Consider the following 15,000-nt stretch of genomic DNA (forward strand, 5'->3'; position numbering starts at 1 on the left):
TCTGTAGAAGAAACAGATGTGCATCTATTAGATCTGTAGAACAAACAGATGTACATCTATTAGATCTGTAGAAGAAACAGATGTACATCTATTAGATCTGTAGAAGAAACAGATGTACATCTATTAGATCTGTAGAACAAACAGATGTACATGTATTAGATCTGTAGAACAAAGTGTAATCCCGCGTGCACCAAAGATGGTTTCGGATAAAAGCAGGGAGGCCAGAAGTCGGTGTGCACACGGACAATGTTTTTGTTGATTTGTTTTTTTAACAAGTCGCGTGGTCTGGCGTGCGCGTTGTGGGGTGATGCTGGTTGCTGGTGATGAAGGGACGTTTGTGAAACGTTGCCTTGAAGCTTAGCGACCGTGTTCCAGGATGTGTTCCAGGATGTGTTCCAGGATGTGTTCTTGCTGTCGTGTAAAACATCATCCCTGGAAAGGATCTTCAATTACCGAAATGTTGACAAGGAAACCTTTAACACGCTGATGACGTACGATGTTTGCATCTGCGACGTTAACATGCGGTGGCCGAGAAGTGCAAAGTGACAATGATGCCACCCGGAAGGGGAACGTAGCACGTCGCAGAGTTACAGGAAGCGATAACGTTTGGACCAATCAGCTCCGAGGAGTCGGTACATCCCTTTTCCGAGAAGTGAAAAACACTTGAACAACTTTGAGTCAAACAAATTTCAACGAGAGGATCGCAACGTCTGAAGACGCGTGGCAATGTCCAAGCCTAATGAGGTGGGGGGGGACTGAAGTGAGCAAACAAGGAATGATGAAAGGAATAGAAAGGATGTGGGACGTGTGAGAGCATGCAAGACGATGACATCAGCAAAGGATGTTCCTGGGATCGGACGAGGCACACCTGCAACATTTACCTTTGAAAACAAGGCAGCATTTCCAGAAAACAAGTAAAATCAGGGAAATGCTGTCTTCCACCAGAACTTCCAGCCTTACTGCGACCCCCGCTGTGCTGCGAGCGATGCTGCAGACGTACCAGACATGATATCTGCCTTTAGCAAAGTGTGGGAAACTATGAAAACAAGACGGCACAGAGAAAGAAGGGCAAACTCCGTGAGTTTCCCGATGAAAAAGGGAGGTTCCGCAGGTATGGACTCTGGGGCGGAGGTCAGCTGCTCCTGAAGATCACATTCTTTAATCGGCTTTCAAAGCCGCCGCCTAAAAATGCAAAGACTCGCTCGGCTGTGAATTAGTGATTGTTGTGTTGGCGCCACTGTATTGTTACGTGCGTGTGTGTGTGCAGGGGCGGGGGCAGCGATGCATGCCTTTTGAACAGCGTGTGGTAATTGAAACAAAACAAGGGCTGATTAGGGAAGCGTCTGGCAACCCATGATCCAAACAGCAAGCCGCAGAGGAGCCCAAACACAAGAGCCCTGGAATAAAGTGGTCATCATCTAATTAACGCAACACATTTTAATTAGAGAGTAAACCAAGCAGTGCACTGCGTCAATTGAACTGATGTGCTAAGTACCCGTTTACAATATCCGAGACAGACAAATAATTACAATCTCATTACAAGCGAGTCCATTGCTCGCCGTGCCTGCAGCCCATCTTAATAAACACGTTTGCAGCAAACACTGCAGGACCTCTAAATGCCACGATGCCACGTTGGGGCTGTGCCAGGCCTTATCCGGGAATAATATATGCTAATCATATCAATGGTGTCGATGCACGTTCGGTGTTCCCATCTACCAGGTGATGTGAGGCTCTCATCAGTCTGCAGCTTGTTTGAATGAATGAATGAATTGGACTGCCAAGCTTGTTTGAATGAATGAATGAATGAATGAATTGGACTGCCAAGATGAGGGATCACATGTCCAAGATCAACAGGAGGTGATCAGAAGATGCACCCTATCCTGGCGAAGGATGGGGTGCATGCATTTCAGATTAAAATTAAAAGGTAAGACGACAAATGTTTTTTAGTTCATTAAAAAATCATATTTGGAACTGAGAAGCAATCCCTCGTTTATCACGGTTAATTGGTTCCGGGCTTGACCGTGATAAGTAGGATGTAGGATTCAATATTAATACACCGAATGTTTTCATAGTTAGAGCATAGAAAACCTGTTTATGCCTTTCTAAGTACAGGTCTGAACATGATTAGAGCCCTGCAGGCATGAAGTAACACCCCTATAGTCACTTTTACGTTCGTTGTTTGCCTAACATTGTTAACACTAAACTAACCTAACCCCTAATGTGCTTATTCTCAATTTAAAGTGTTTCAAACAGAGTGGGGAAGAAGGACAAAGAAGCCAAAAATGTCAACACGAAACGAGGACAACCTTTTTCCACTCGATGTCAGCCTTGGCTCTGCTGGCTCAGTAGCCGGGCTCCGTGCTCGTTGGCTTTATTTTCGTAAATTTACGACTTTATTCTCAAAATCCCAGATTATTTTAATACTCCGTCCTAACCGGCATTGCCTGAGACAGCTATGAAAAGGGGGGATTTACGTGACCTTTGGCCTTGGGCAAAGGTCATTTACGACTTTTTTTCTCGTAAATGTACGACTTTGTTCTTGTAAATTAATGACTTTTTTTTTCTTTAATCTCAAATCTCGGATTTTTTTGTCAATGCGGCCCGAATACTCGGTCGAGAATTTCCAGTACTTTATTTGTAATAAAATGATAGGAAGTAGGATCCCATGAGGAGTTTGAGCGGCGTGTTGTTATGCGCAGAAGCACTGTGGGTCGTGTTGGGCCTCGTCACACCTGCATTATTCCATCCGTCTTTAGTCTTTACACACGATTGTTCTGTTGACGTGACATCTTTTGCTGCCAGAGTGAGCATGTGTTGGATTGTCATGGAAACAACAGCGACACGCGAGGGTGCCGTGCGCACACACGGTGACATAGTGCCTACAGCAAGGTTGCTTGGGATTTTATATGGCTTCCATTCAATCTTCTGGCTCAAAAGCCTTAATTAATAATCCCTTGACATTTATGTCTTCCAGCTGTAAGCCAAGCAAGAAACAATTTATGTCACCTAAAGCTTTTTAACAAATCAATGCGAGTATTTGTAATTGCTTGTTTCACAAGATTAAAAGTGCTTCGACCTGATCTTTGTCTGCTGTTTCGTGGCCGGCGCGACCTGCGCCTCCGTCGTAAAAACGCAAGCCGATGTTGTCAGCCGCAAACGCACACACACTCTTCTTTCCCTTTTTTATGCTGCGAAAATTTACAGCAGTTACCTAAATTGCTGTTGAGAGAAGACAGTTTAAGCGTCTGGTTTTAATGATGTCATGATTGAACGTCGAGGCTGAGACAACACACGTTGGTATTCAGTTGTTCTGAGAAAAAACAATGATGAGGCACGGCGGTGATGTTTGCGATGTAATGGTGCAATCATCGGTCTTTTTAAAAGCTGTAGGTGAGGTTCGTGGCTGGTGAGGCACTGACTCCTTTGGAGCTTCAAGAAGACGAAAACAAGAAAAATACGAGAAAAAAATCATTTGTATTGTATTCATCCAAATATTTTTTAATCCCATTTATTTATTTTTTATGAAGTGAAAAACATTTGTGCTCTCAGTACTTGCACCCTGTCCTTCTGCAGGAAAAGCGCCCATATTTTGTTGTAAACGTCTGATCACAAGTGATGTGTGGATCGATACTGAAATATCGTTACCTCCGATACCAGCTCTTCATGCTCTAAAATAAATTTTCAATCCAGAATATTGACATTTTTATACTTTAGTCATTTGAGGTAGTGTACAGTGGTGTGAAAAAGTGTTGGCCCCCTTCCTGTTTCCTTATTTTTTTCATGTTTGTCACACTTAAATGTTTGAGATCATCAAACAAACATAAAAATTAGTCAATGACAACACAACTCAACACAAGATGCACTTTTTAAATGAAACTTTTTATTATTAAGGGAGAAAAAAATCCAAATGTACATGGCCCTGTGTGGAAAAGTGATCACCCCCCCTGTGAAAAACATGACTTAAGTGACCTGAGTTCAATGGGAAAAGACTATAAAGCTTTGGGACTCCAGCCAACCACAGTGAGAGCCATTATCCACAAACTGTCAAAACATGGAACAGTGGTGAACCTTCCCAGGAGGGGCCGGCCAACCAAAATGCCCCCAAGAGCGCAGCGACGACTCATTCAAGAGGTCACAAAAGACCCCACAACAACATCCAAAGAACTGCAGGTCTCACTTGCCTCAGTTAAGGTCAGTGTTCATGACTCCACCATAAGAAAGACGCTGGGCAAAAACAGCCTGCATGGCAGAGTTCCAAGACCAAAACCACTGCTGAACAGAAACAACATTAAGGCTCGTCTCACTTTTGCCAGAAAACATCTTGATGATCCCCAAGACCTTTGGGAAAATACTCTGTGGTCTGATGAGACAAAAGTTGAAATTTTGGAAGGTGTGTGTCCCATTACATTTGGCATAAAGTAACATTGCATTTCAGAAAAAGAACATCATAGCAACAGTAAAATGTGGTGGTGGTAGTGTGATGGTCTGGGGCTGTTTTGCTGATTCAGGACCTGGAAGACTTGCTGTGATAAATGGAAGCATGAATTGTGCTGAAGAAGAATGTCGGTGACCTCAAGCTGAAAGTAACTTGGGTTCTGCAGCAGGACAATGATCCAAAACACACCAGCAGGTCCACCTCTGAATGGCTGAAGACTTTGGAGCCCTATTGAGATGCTGTGGCATGACCTTAAAAAGGTGCACACACACAGTTCAGTTCTAAATGTGAAAATTGCAAGTAGTGCATGGTTATATTTGTAAAGAAATGATTATTTTGATGTAAAACAATCCCTATTTTGTGTTGTTTCTGTTAGTATAGTTGTTTAGATATTTCAGCTGTCACAAAAGCAAAAAATATTTGTGTCAAAGTGAAATTTGTTTTTGAAATGTATCTTTTCACAAAAAGTTGTATTTCTTGCTTTTTTAGCCGGGAACTGATATTTTCCTGAAACGTACTTATGTTCTACTGCTGATTACTAAAGAACAGAAAAAGGTACAAACCAACTTTTTCTTTTCTGCTGAAAGACGTGAGTCTAATGTTTCTTTTGGTGGGTTCCATGATTATAGAAGCATAGAACACAATATTCTGTGTGCCCTGAAAGATCTGTCCAAATGGTCTAAAATGGCTGCTACTGGAGGGGATGTCTTTTGAAAAATGGCTGGGATTGAATGAGTTAAGAAAATGTTTCAAAGGATAGCAATCATTCAGAAAAATATAAATTTCTGATCCAGTTCAATGGACGTCGGGCCCTGGTTGCCTGGCAGAAACCAGTGTTGGTGGTGAAAAACAGATGCAACGAGAGGAAAGCATCTTAACAACCAGCATTTTATTGCATGTTTCCAATGCTCTTGTCAGTGGTTGGCACCGACTACACGAGTGGTCTGCATCAGTTTAGACAAGGAATGATGAGGTTACACACTCATGGAAGAGAAAAGCAACAATATTCCTCTTCAAAAATTAAACAGGAAAAAGAAACGACATAGCACATCTTTAAAAAAAAAAGAATGGATGAGAACAACATGGCAGCTTCCGCCCCCACCCATCGCCCGCATAAAAGGGAAGCGAGGTGGTGCCCGATGCAATGGTTGACACAGTGGATGGAACGATGGCTTCTTCAGAAAGCTATTGGATGACGGGCACGTTTTGATGCACGAGTGAATCATTTCCTTTGAAACATAAAACAAAACCAAAAAAGATAGCATTTAACAATCATCTTTACATCTTCCACATGTTGGCACTGCATATTTTTCCTCTTTCCCATCCTGACCCCATACAAAACATCACCCTTGTATTATTACTGATCACTGGCGTTGGAAGGAGCCAGGGCTTTCGCCGCAGCTTCGAAAGAGGAAATACACCTGTGTGGCTTTTTACTCATGTTTCACACGTTGTGGCCACGGGACGCAGTGGTTGGCCCATCAAAAGGAAGTATAAAAACACTAAAAGGGGAGAAGTCTGTACAAAAAGCCTTACGTTGATCACAGAGAAAAGTCTGTCTTTTATTTTACAGTTGGTAATCCAAAAAGTTTGGGGCAATCCCCCCACCCCCCACGCACGCATCTCGCTTTGATGGTTTTCTTTTCGAAAAGCAAGTAAATGTTCAGCGCAGCAGCTGCTCTCATCGCTCATGAAGATAAAACAACAGCATTAAGTAAGAAACTTCACCGAGTGGCTAAAGGCCTGCGACATGAAACACAAGGAGCGCTGCTTCTTTGGCAAATAAAAGATGGAACGTCGAAGACAAACCTTTTTAAATATTTCCCTCCCACAGGATCATGCACGACAAGAACCGAGTGAACGTCAGTGAATTATTCCCCCTTGTCAACCCATTTCTCATGCCGTTATCTTTAGAAACGTTTGCAGAAATGCCACACATGCTTCGGATGGTGTAATTGACCAGCGTCGTCCTTCCTGGGGGGGTTGGTTTCCCACGATCCCAGGCTGACCCATCCCACAGCCGGATTTGCCCAAGTACTAAAGTTAGATAGCAAGACCACTCAGCGCCACAAGGTACCTTGAACCCGGCGCATTAGTTGACAGGAGTGTTGCTTTTTTAATATAAAAACTAATACAGAATCTTAAAACACAATCATGACGTCTGGTCAACGCGAGAGGAAATTGGGACCCCGACCAAGACATTAAAAACACTAAAAATGAGGGATACAATCATTCAAAAAACGAAACACAAACTGAAACATGGGATCGTTGTGTGGTCCAGTCGAAGTCAAGAATCCATTCACCGTATTTGTATTTTTGTACTCGCTCATTGGCCCAAAGACAAAGCGGAACGGACTCTTACTTTCGGTCACCTCTTGACACCTCAGCGTGAGGATTCCAAATTCCGTCTTCCCTTGGCTTGACTGCAGCAGACCGTCCCACCGGAGAGGAACAATACCAAATGGAAGAAAAGAGGGGGAGCCATATTTGGCCTTCATCATTGATTTTGTACTCTCTCTTTGGTAGTCAAAAACATCAACGATTCAAAACAACAAGCCAAATCAAACAGCAATAATAATAAATAAGAAACAATTAGAAGAAGTTGCAATTCATGGTTGGAAGTCCGTCTTTTTTAAAGCCAATTTAGCTAAGATAGTTTTAGTAGCTGTGGATTCTCCCGTGCTCCCACGGCGAGGAGAAGCTGAAATGTGCGATGGGTAGGCGGTTCGGTCTAGGGGTGTCCCGATACAACTACACTTGATATGAATCCGATATCAGCAAGTGGTACCGTATTTTCTGGACTGGAAGTCACACTTTTTTTTCCCCATAGTTTGGCTGGTCCTATGACTTATATTCAGGTGCGACTTATGTATCAAAAATTAATATACAATTTAACACAGGGGCGTCCAAACTCTGTCCAGCGAGGGCCACATGCTGAAACGTGAATATTAATACGCTTGTGAAAAGCGTATTATTCGTATGAACTTCGGTCTTTGCTTGATTTTCCAAATATTTCAACTTTCAAAGTCTTCATACCTTTTCTTTTCGTAATATTATGACTTTAATCCCATAATAGCTTGACTTCTTTTCCATTATAGCTTTTTTTCTCTAACCTAATTTTGATAAAAAAAAACATTTCTTTTCCTTAGTTTCAACACTATGCTACCAAAACGACATTATTTATTCACATTACAAGTTTATTCTCGTAAAAAAATTGTAATATTTCCAATTTATTCTTGTAAAATTACAGCTGCTTTTGTCATTTTGGGTTTTTTGAATTCCCAACTATTTCCATCCATCCATCTTCTATCCTCTCTAGGGTCGCAGATATGCTGCAGCCTATCCCAGCCGACATTTCAACTTTGTAGATTTAAATTATGACTTAATTAGCATAATACTTAATATTCAAATCTCATAACATAACTTTTCCCCCAATGAGAACTTTATTTTGTTTGTTTCTCATAATATTACGACCTAAAAAAACATCTTTAGTGAGCTAAATTGTTTTGTCTCACTTCCATTTCTTCTTTTTCCATTTTGAAGCTCTACTTAGAACCTCCTTAAGACCGAACAGTGCAAAATGTAAAGTATTTCAACTTTTAGTGACTAAAATGATGTTATTTTTCCTCATAATGATACATCAGTCTCTTAAAATTTGGTCTTTTTCTTGCTAATTTATAACTTCCATCCATCCGTTCATTTTCTATGCCGCTTAAGCCTCTCTAGGCTCGCGGGGGTATGCTGGAGCCTATCCCTGCTGACTTTGGGCGTTTATTACTATACTTTTCTCTTAATATTTTGACTTTATTCTTGTAAATTGACTGCAGAGTTTTCAATTTTTTATGTTTTTTTTTTTAATTGTTGTGTTTTTCGAAAGTGTTGTTGGCTGCAAATTGGACTTTGGACACCCCTGATTTAACGTGCTAAAGTGGGATGGTGGTTGTTTTGTTTGGTGACACCTGGTGGCCGCAATAATTCATTGCGTTAAGCTTGTGACGCAGTTAGGCACACAAACAAAATGTTACTGGATGTTTTTTGCCACGGAATACTTTCTAACAGTCTTGGAGACTATGTGTCTGTAAGTAATGTGCAACTATAATTGTATGATACACGTGTTGAGAAATGTGGCATTTTAGACAGCAGTTGTTTAATGAACACTAATCACGTTCTAGCTTGGACACTGTAGCTGCTGAGTCAACCACTGACTAACTAAATACACACATAAGACTTCCATCTTTCTATTTTAGTTTTGGTGGTAAAACACGGCCATTTGATAAGTTTCTGTTTAAAGTGGTAAACTTTGATTGTGTCCATATAGCTAAAGATGGACTTATTACAGCTTCTGTGGGTTTAGTTTGTGTGCTTTTTTGCTGATATGTGACCCATATCCGTTATAAAGGTCAGGTCGGGATACCCCTCCTCAGGTCTTATTGCAAGTCCTCTTCCCTTTATGACAGAAAACAAACATTTGGTGTGCAATTGTTAAGAAAAGAGTCACGCGCGCGCGGCCGACTGAAAAGTTTAAACCCGCCTGAAGGAGAACTCGCTCCATCTGATGGACAATGACGGCTGCATTCAGGTATCACAATTAGTTGGTCAAAATTATTATCTGGCCCGTGCACACCTGACATTTTCATTTTGTCTCGCTAAGCCGCTCGGCGCTTGTAAGTGATCAGAAATTGTGTTGCGGCTCGACACGCTCGGCCGTGAGAGGCTGCTCCGAGTGTAATGTCATCAGGATAAATCATAACCTGTGGGAGTCCTCTGTCATTCATTTGCATCTTAAATTAAGCTTCACTCATGCGTGGAGAGCGCCTTCATTACATGACTGCTGCCAGTGGAGCGAGGGGGGGTGCTGAGGTGGTGAGTAGTCAGGGTGCATGTTTTTTTTGGTTTTTTTATTCCAGAATAAATGACACATTCTGCTTCATGTGTGTTTTGGAGGAACATAAACGCAAATCATAAACATTCATCATCAAGTGCGGAACACACATGCGCACGCACGCATGCACACACACACGCACACGCACACAATCTGCACAGCACGGACATGAGGTCTGATGAGTTTAAAAAAAAAAAAGATACAACATCAATATCAGCATTGACCGATGGAAAGACAGGTTATGAAGAAAGACCCCCTCCCCCCCCCCCCCCAAAAAAAACCCCCCAAAAAAACAACTCACAGTAGACAGTAGATGGACTCCAAGTAAAGCGTAGAAGGCAGTGAACGCACCTCCACGTAAATGACACACCACTCACCCCGTCTCTGTCCTCAATTGTGTGGCGGGGGGAGGGGGGGGTGTATAAGGGGGTAGGGTGTGGGGGGGCATATCACCACATCACAGTCCGCCTCCCCGGCTGTGTGGCGGGGGTCTCTGCCCCCTTTTGGTCCCTCGTCTCCGACGGCGAACGTGTGGCCACGTACCAAAGGAAAAAAAGCAGGCTTGTTTTGACAAAGTAAAACTCGTGGACTTTTGCGTTGCGATGTGTTGTTATGGCACTAAAAAGTTACTTGGCGACTTTCGCCTCGGGCGGCCGTGAGACTGCAGTTCATGGTGGCGACTGCCTCGGCCGCTGGGCTCTCACAGCATGTCGTCGTGGCCCTGGTCGTCGTAATCTCTGTGGTGGTCGAAATCTGGACTGTGATTGACTGTCGTGACCAGGGAGAGGGGCCCTTCGTGCTCCTCCGGGTCGAGTGGTTCCTCCTTGATGTGATGATGCCTGCAGCAGCACAAGTATGTTTGGAAAATACATCTTTGGTGCTTCTTAACGTTTTCAATACCAAAACCGTATTTATGCATTTTATAAACCCGAATGCCCAATGCTGTGCTAATGCAGAACACATTTCAGAGCACTTTTAAGCCATAAAAACAGCTCATTTAAATTGAAGAATCACACATGACGGGAAGGAGGAGATGAGAGAGCGTGGAGGAGGGTAGCCTGCAGGAGGTTACACGTTGTAGGGAAACGCATGCACACGCACGCATTCACACGCACGCATGCACACGCACGCGCGCACACACTCCAAATGTGAAAATTGTAAATAGTTCATGGTGTTATATTTGTAAATAAATTGTTATTTTGATGTAAAACAACCCCTTTTTTGTGTTGTTTATGTTGGTGTAGTTGTTTAGATATTTGAGCTGCCACAAAAGCAAAAAATATTTGTGTCAAAGTGAAAGTTACGATTCAAATGTATCTTTTCAGAAAACACTGCTTTTCCTCACTTTTTTAGTCAGGAACCGATATTTTCCTGAAACGTACCTATGTTCTACTGTTGATTACTAAAGCACGCAAAAAGGTACAAACAAACTTTTTTTTTCTGCTGAAAGACGAGAGTCTAATGTTTGTTTTGGTAGCTTTCATGTTTATATAACATAGAACACAATATTCTGTGTGCCTCGAAAGATCAGTCAAAATGGTCTAATATGGCCGCTACTGAAGCGGTTTATAGAAGTTAATGTAAAAATTATGAATAAATTATTTATTGACTATGCTAAAATCTTTAGCCCATGTGCGTCACGGCAAGCCACACCTCTCCGTTATGATGGCAGATGGAGACACGGTGTAGCAGCCCCACACAGTCTGACGCTCTTTTAGAACTTTATTCGGATCTCATCATCACCAGCAGCACAATTCCAACACATGTACGTACCTCCACCTCGCAAACACGTCCATCCCTACCATCCTCCAAACAACACTTCCTCATTTTCAAGGTGCATTCGCGGACACTCCAAGGCTTATCATTAACACTAACTCTCTGTTGATGTCAAGCATAATCATGAATGTCATTTATTAACACCTACATAAGTGTGTCACGTGCCGGGGCGGCAATAGCACCGTTGTCATGACGACACATGCAAGGCAGCTCTTAGTGCAAGGGCAATTTGCTCTTAATGCACTCAAAACAGGTGAATTCAATTGAAAGCACGTGGTGGCTTTGAATGCAACACCTCCTTGCTCACAAGACGGTGAGAATGTGAGTGAAATGTTTGCTACTTTGAAAGAGACTCATTCAAAACATAGAATCATTGATCTGTCTGTTAATATAATACAGTAACAATTGCCATACTTTACATATGCTTGCAAATAGTGATTAATCGTGATTAATTATTCTGAAAAGGCATTAATCTGACTTTTTAAAAAATTGGGATCGTTCACAGTGTTTGTAAAGGAATAAACAGGAGACCAAAAACAAACGCCTGCCATCCGCGGAGCTCCAATCAGAAGCCTCGCTGGAGCTGATGATAATTTCAGCTTTCTTCCGAGGTATTCCAGCGCGGGCACAGCTCCAGGCTTTTATTTTCATGGCAACCGTATTCACTTAGAATTGATAAATGAGGAAGATTAACAACGTGAGGCGGGACGCGAGAGAATGGACTCTGCGGAGCGAGCGGGCTGCCGTTGTCAGCCTCCTGGTGGTGGCTGATCAGCGGCGCGCTGTGTGTTCCCCTTCCTGCTCGTTAACATGCACAACCTGCGAGAAGGGTCTCCAGAGGATGACCCCGAGCCGGCTTCTATCATTAATCAACTTCAAGCAAACACAGCGCTCAGACGCCAGCACGCGCGCTTTAAACTCCACAATTAATGCAGATTTTCCAGCAAGTGTCAATAAAGGAAGAAAAGCGCTGGCAGGAGAGATAAGGAACACAGCCCTTACGAGAATAATAACACTGTCACTTGTAAACAAGGCAAAAACACGAGCACCCCCCCAGCTCACAGTCTGGGCAAAAGAGCCGCTAAAGAGAGGAGATGTGCCAAATTTCTCATTACAGAAGCAGAGCAGGAATAAAGCGCGTTTGGGGGTGGGGGGGTGACGACGAGCTGTGGCAGAAAGCAGGAAAAAAACATTAGGAGCAGCTGCGGGGGACTTGGGGCTCTAACCTGCGGTGCCAGTCTGCTGTTGTCACCACTAAGCACCGGGCTCATTTAACCACACCGATGAGGGACGACCTGGCACCAAAGCCCATCCCGACTTAGACAATCACACTGTATGTTAATGAGCTGACATATTTTGGTGTAAATTATGAAAAAAAAGAAGTAAAGTCAGCTTTTCTATCATTTTCACATCAAAGTAACCCCACCAGTGCTGCTGCCTCGGGCCTGAGTCTGTGGCTGCAAGGCACACATGAAATTGTTATCACCACGCTATTGAACTGCATGCTGATTCAACACTTTGCTTATAATTAGTTTCTCTCCATACCTGATTCTCAGAAACTCACACCGACTTGATTTCACTGCTGATTTTGACTTATTTGGCGCCGTATGAGAGGAAGTGGGACAGCTCGGGACTCACGCGGGGTTACGGATCGTTCTTTGAAACACGCATTCGCAGACAAACGTAAGCGTGTCCCGTACGGAGGTACTTTGTTCCGTATTACTGTGAGAATCGAAAATGGCAATGGCAGTAATGAATGAGGGGGCGCGTCAGTCGTGTCAGGAAAGGTTTGGGGTGCAAACATGAAGCTAAATCCTCACACGGGATAAAAGCCGCATTCTGTTCATAAATGATACAAAACACACGAGTGACTCCTTAAACTCATTAAATTCAGGTTAGAGTCAAATAGTATAAAAAATCCATTTCTATTTTTCCAGGGACTTGGCAAGCCTACATTCCCAGTTAAAGGAACATCCTTAAGCATGAACATTTATTACCTCCACCAAAGATGGTTTTGCTTATTTGTTGATGATACGGTGTGTTTTGTTTTTTTTTTTTTGGTAAAAAATAAGTTTTCCCCATCATTCGCTATCCTTGCCTGCGACTGGCTGCCCACCAGTCCAGGGTGTACCCCGCCCCTCACCGGAAGTCAGCTGGGTAGGCTCCAGCATACCCGTGACCCTAGTGAGGATAAGCGGCATAGAAGATGGACGGATGGATTCACACGTCTTTCCCCATTTCTGTGCGTTCTAAATATAGAAAAAATGCTAGCTGCTACTAATGTGCCTGCTGGGGATTCACCTACTCCACCTAGCAGCACCTGCTAGTGCTAAATGTGCTGAACGTTTCATGGCCATAATAAAACAGTCACTTACAATATCTGCTCTCAGTGGGATGCCAGCTGATGGGACGGCTGTGTCTCTCAGCACAAGACTTGTGCCTCCCGTCGAGCTGGTAAATTCAGCATAGTCTTCAGGTGAAATAAAAATGCTGCGAGCAAACGTGCATCTAGCCGAGTCTTCCTTGTGATGTCGGGTCTAAGTTAACAACCAGTTGGTAGCGTGCGGAATCTCTGAGTTGACCAACTTTTTAGAACGCATAGAAAAGGGAAAGACGTATGTTCATGTTTCACGTTGGATTGTGGATGATGGGCAACATAAAAAAAGAGTGCACTTTTCCTTTAATATGACAGACATCCTGTATTGACTCTTACAATACCTTGTTTACTTACATTTGTTCACTTCCTGTGTGGAAATGACTCCATTTGGGTTTCGGAGGCCCTGGTTTTTGATGAAAATGATTTTTTGTTGGGGTTATTGTACGGCCAAACAGTGCGCCCAACAAACCAGCAGCAGTACTCGTAGTGGTTCTGTTAGAGTCGGGACACTACAGACAGATTCGGGCTTGGGAACATTTGCATTTGTGTGTGTGTGCTTTACTTGCTGCTTTTCTTCAATAAAAGGTAAACATGATGTTCCATGTTCATTTGTTCATTGATAACAAGAATGATTGGATTTTATAGCCAAAGCGCCTCACAAAGAAGTGAACCCCGTTATTCAGTCACTCGTCAGTCGCTCACTGGTGGCGGCGATCTCCATCTGTATCCACAGCCGCCCCACGGCTGTCCATTCGCGCTTACAGCCTATCGGGCCACCCCACACCAGCGTGGGCGGCCCTGGAGGCCAGGTGGGCGAAGGAACACGACGCCATATATGTGTATACTATACTGTATGTACCTCACATTGTTTTCTAAATGAAAATGTACTAATCCTTTCTATTAAATGTGTTTGTTCATATTTTGGGGGTTTCTGGAAGGGATGATGTGGATTTACACGGGACGCAAACCGAGGTTATACTGTAGAGGGAAAAGAATGGAGAATATGTCGCAATGGATCCGTGATACAAAAAAGAAAAGAAGAAGTAAAAGGTGAGAAATAAAATACTAAAAATTAAATAAAAAGCAAAAAACTTCTTGTCAGAGGCGTGTGCTCTAGTTGGGGACGTTTTGTTAATAAAAGTAAAGTTCTTTAAAAGCAAAACAAAACAAAGGCATATACATAATTATGGGGGGAGGGTGGGGGCTGTATGAGCCTGAAGCGAGACGCAGCAGGGCAAAGGGAGAAGCAGGCTGCCTTCAGGCCAGCACACCCATCCTGTTTCTGCCTTTCCTGTTCCACAGCCACGCTCACAGCTATGCTCTCACTGATAAGGGATGGCACTTTCCTCTAGTTGGCCCTGAGCTCGTTGCTGCACCATTTTTTTGTTTGCAGGCAGAATTTCAGGAGGCCATCCCCGAGTCTTCCCGCACTGCACACGAGCGGTCTGCCCTCACATCTGGAAAGCATGCGGCGTGCGCTGTATTATTTTAAGCTTCAAACAGCTTAGCAGACACTCCCACTCCACAAGT

At 43.2% G+C, this 15,000-nt stretch overlaps 1 protein-coding gene across 13 annotated transcripts in view; it reads right to left on the reverse strand.

The window, feature by feature from the left end:
* Positions 1-5,293: 5,293 nt before the first annotated feature.
* The window catches only part of foxp1b (forkhead box P1b), a 205,417-nt gene continuing 195,710 nt past the window's right edge, over positions 5,294-15,000 (reverse strand). For all 13 annotated transcript variants that reach the window (XM_054785295.1, XM_054785291.1, XM_054785289.1 and 10 more), the window contains one exon: positions 5,294-10,156. In XM_054785295.1, the coding sequence (XP_054641270.1) occupies positions 10,018-10,156 (139 nt within the window). In that variant the 3' untranslated portion in view covers positions 5,294-10,017. The remainder of the gene's footprint in view (positions 10,157-15,000) is intronic.

This window comes from Dunckerocampus dactyliophorus, chromosome 8 (genome assembly GCF_027744805.1).
Source record: "Dunckerocampus dactyliophorus isolate RoL2022-P2 chromosome 8, RoL_Ddac_1.1, whole genome shotgun sequence".
NCBI lineage: Eukaryota > Metazoa > Chordata > Actinopteri > Syngnathiformes > Syngnathidae > Dunckerocampus > Dunckerocampus dactyliophorus.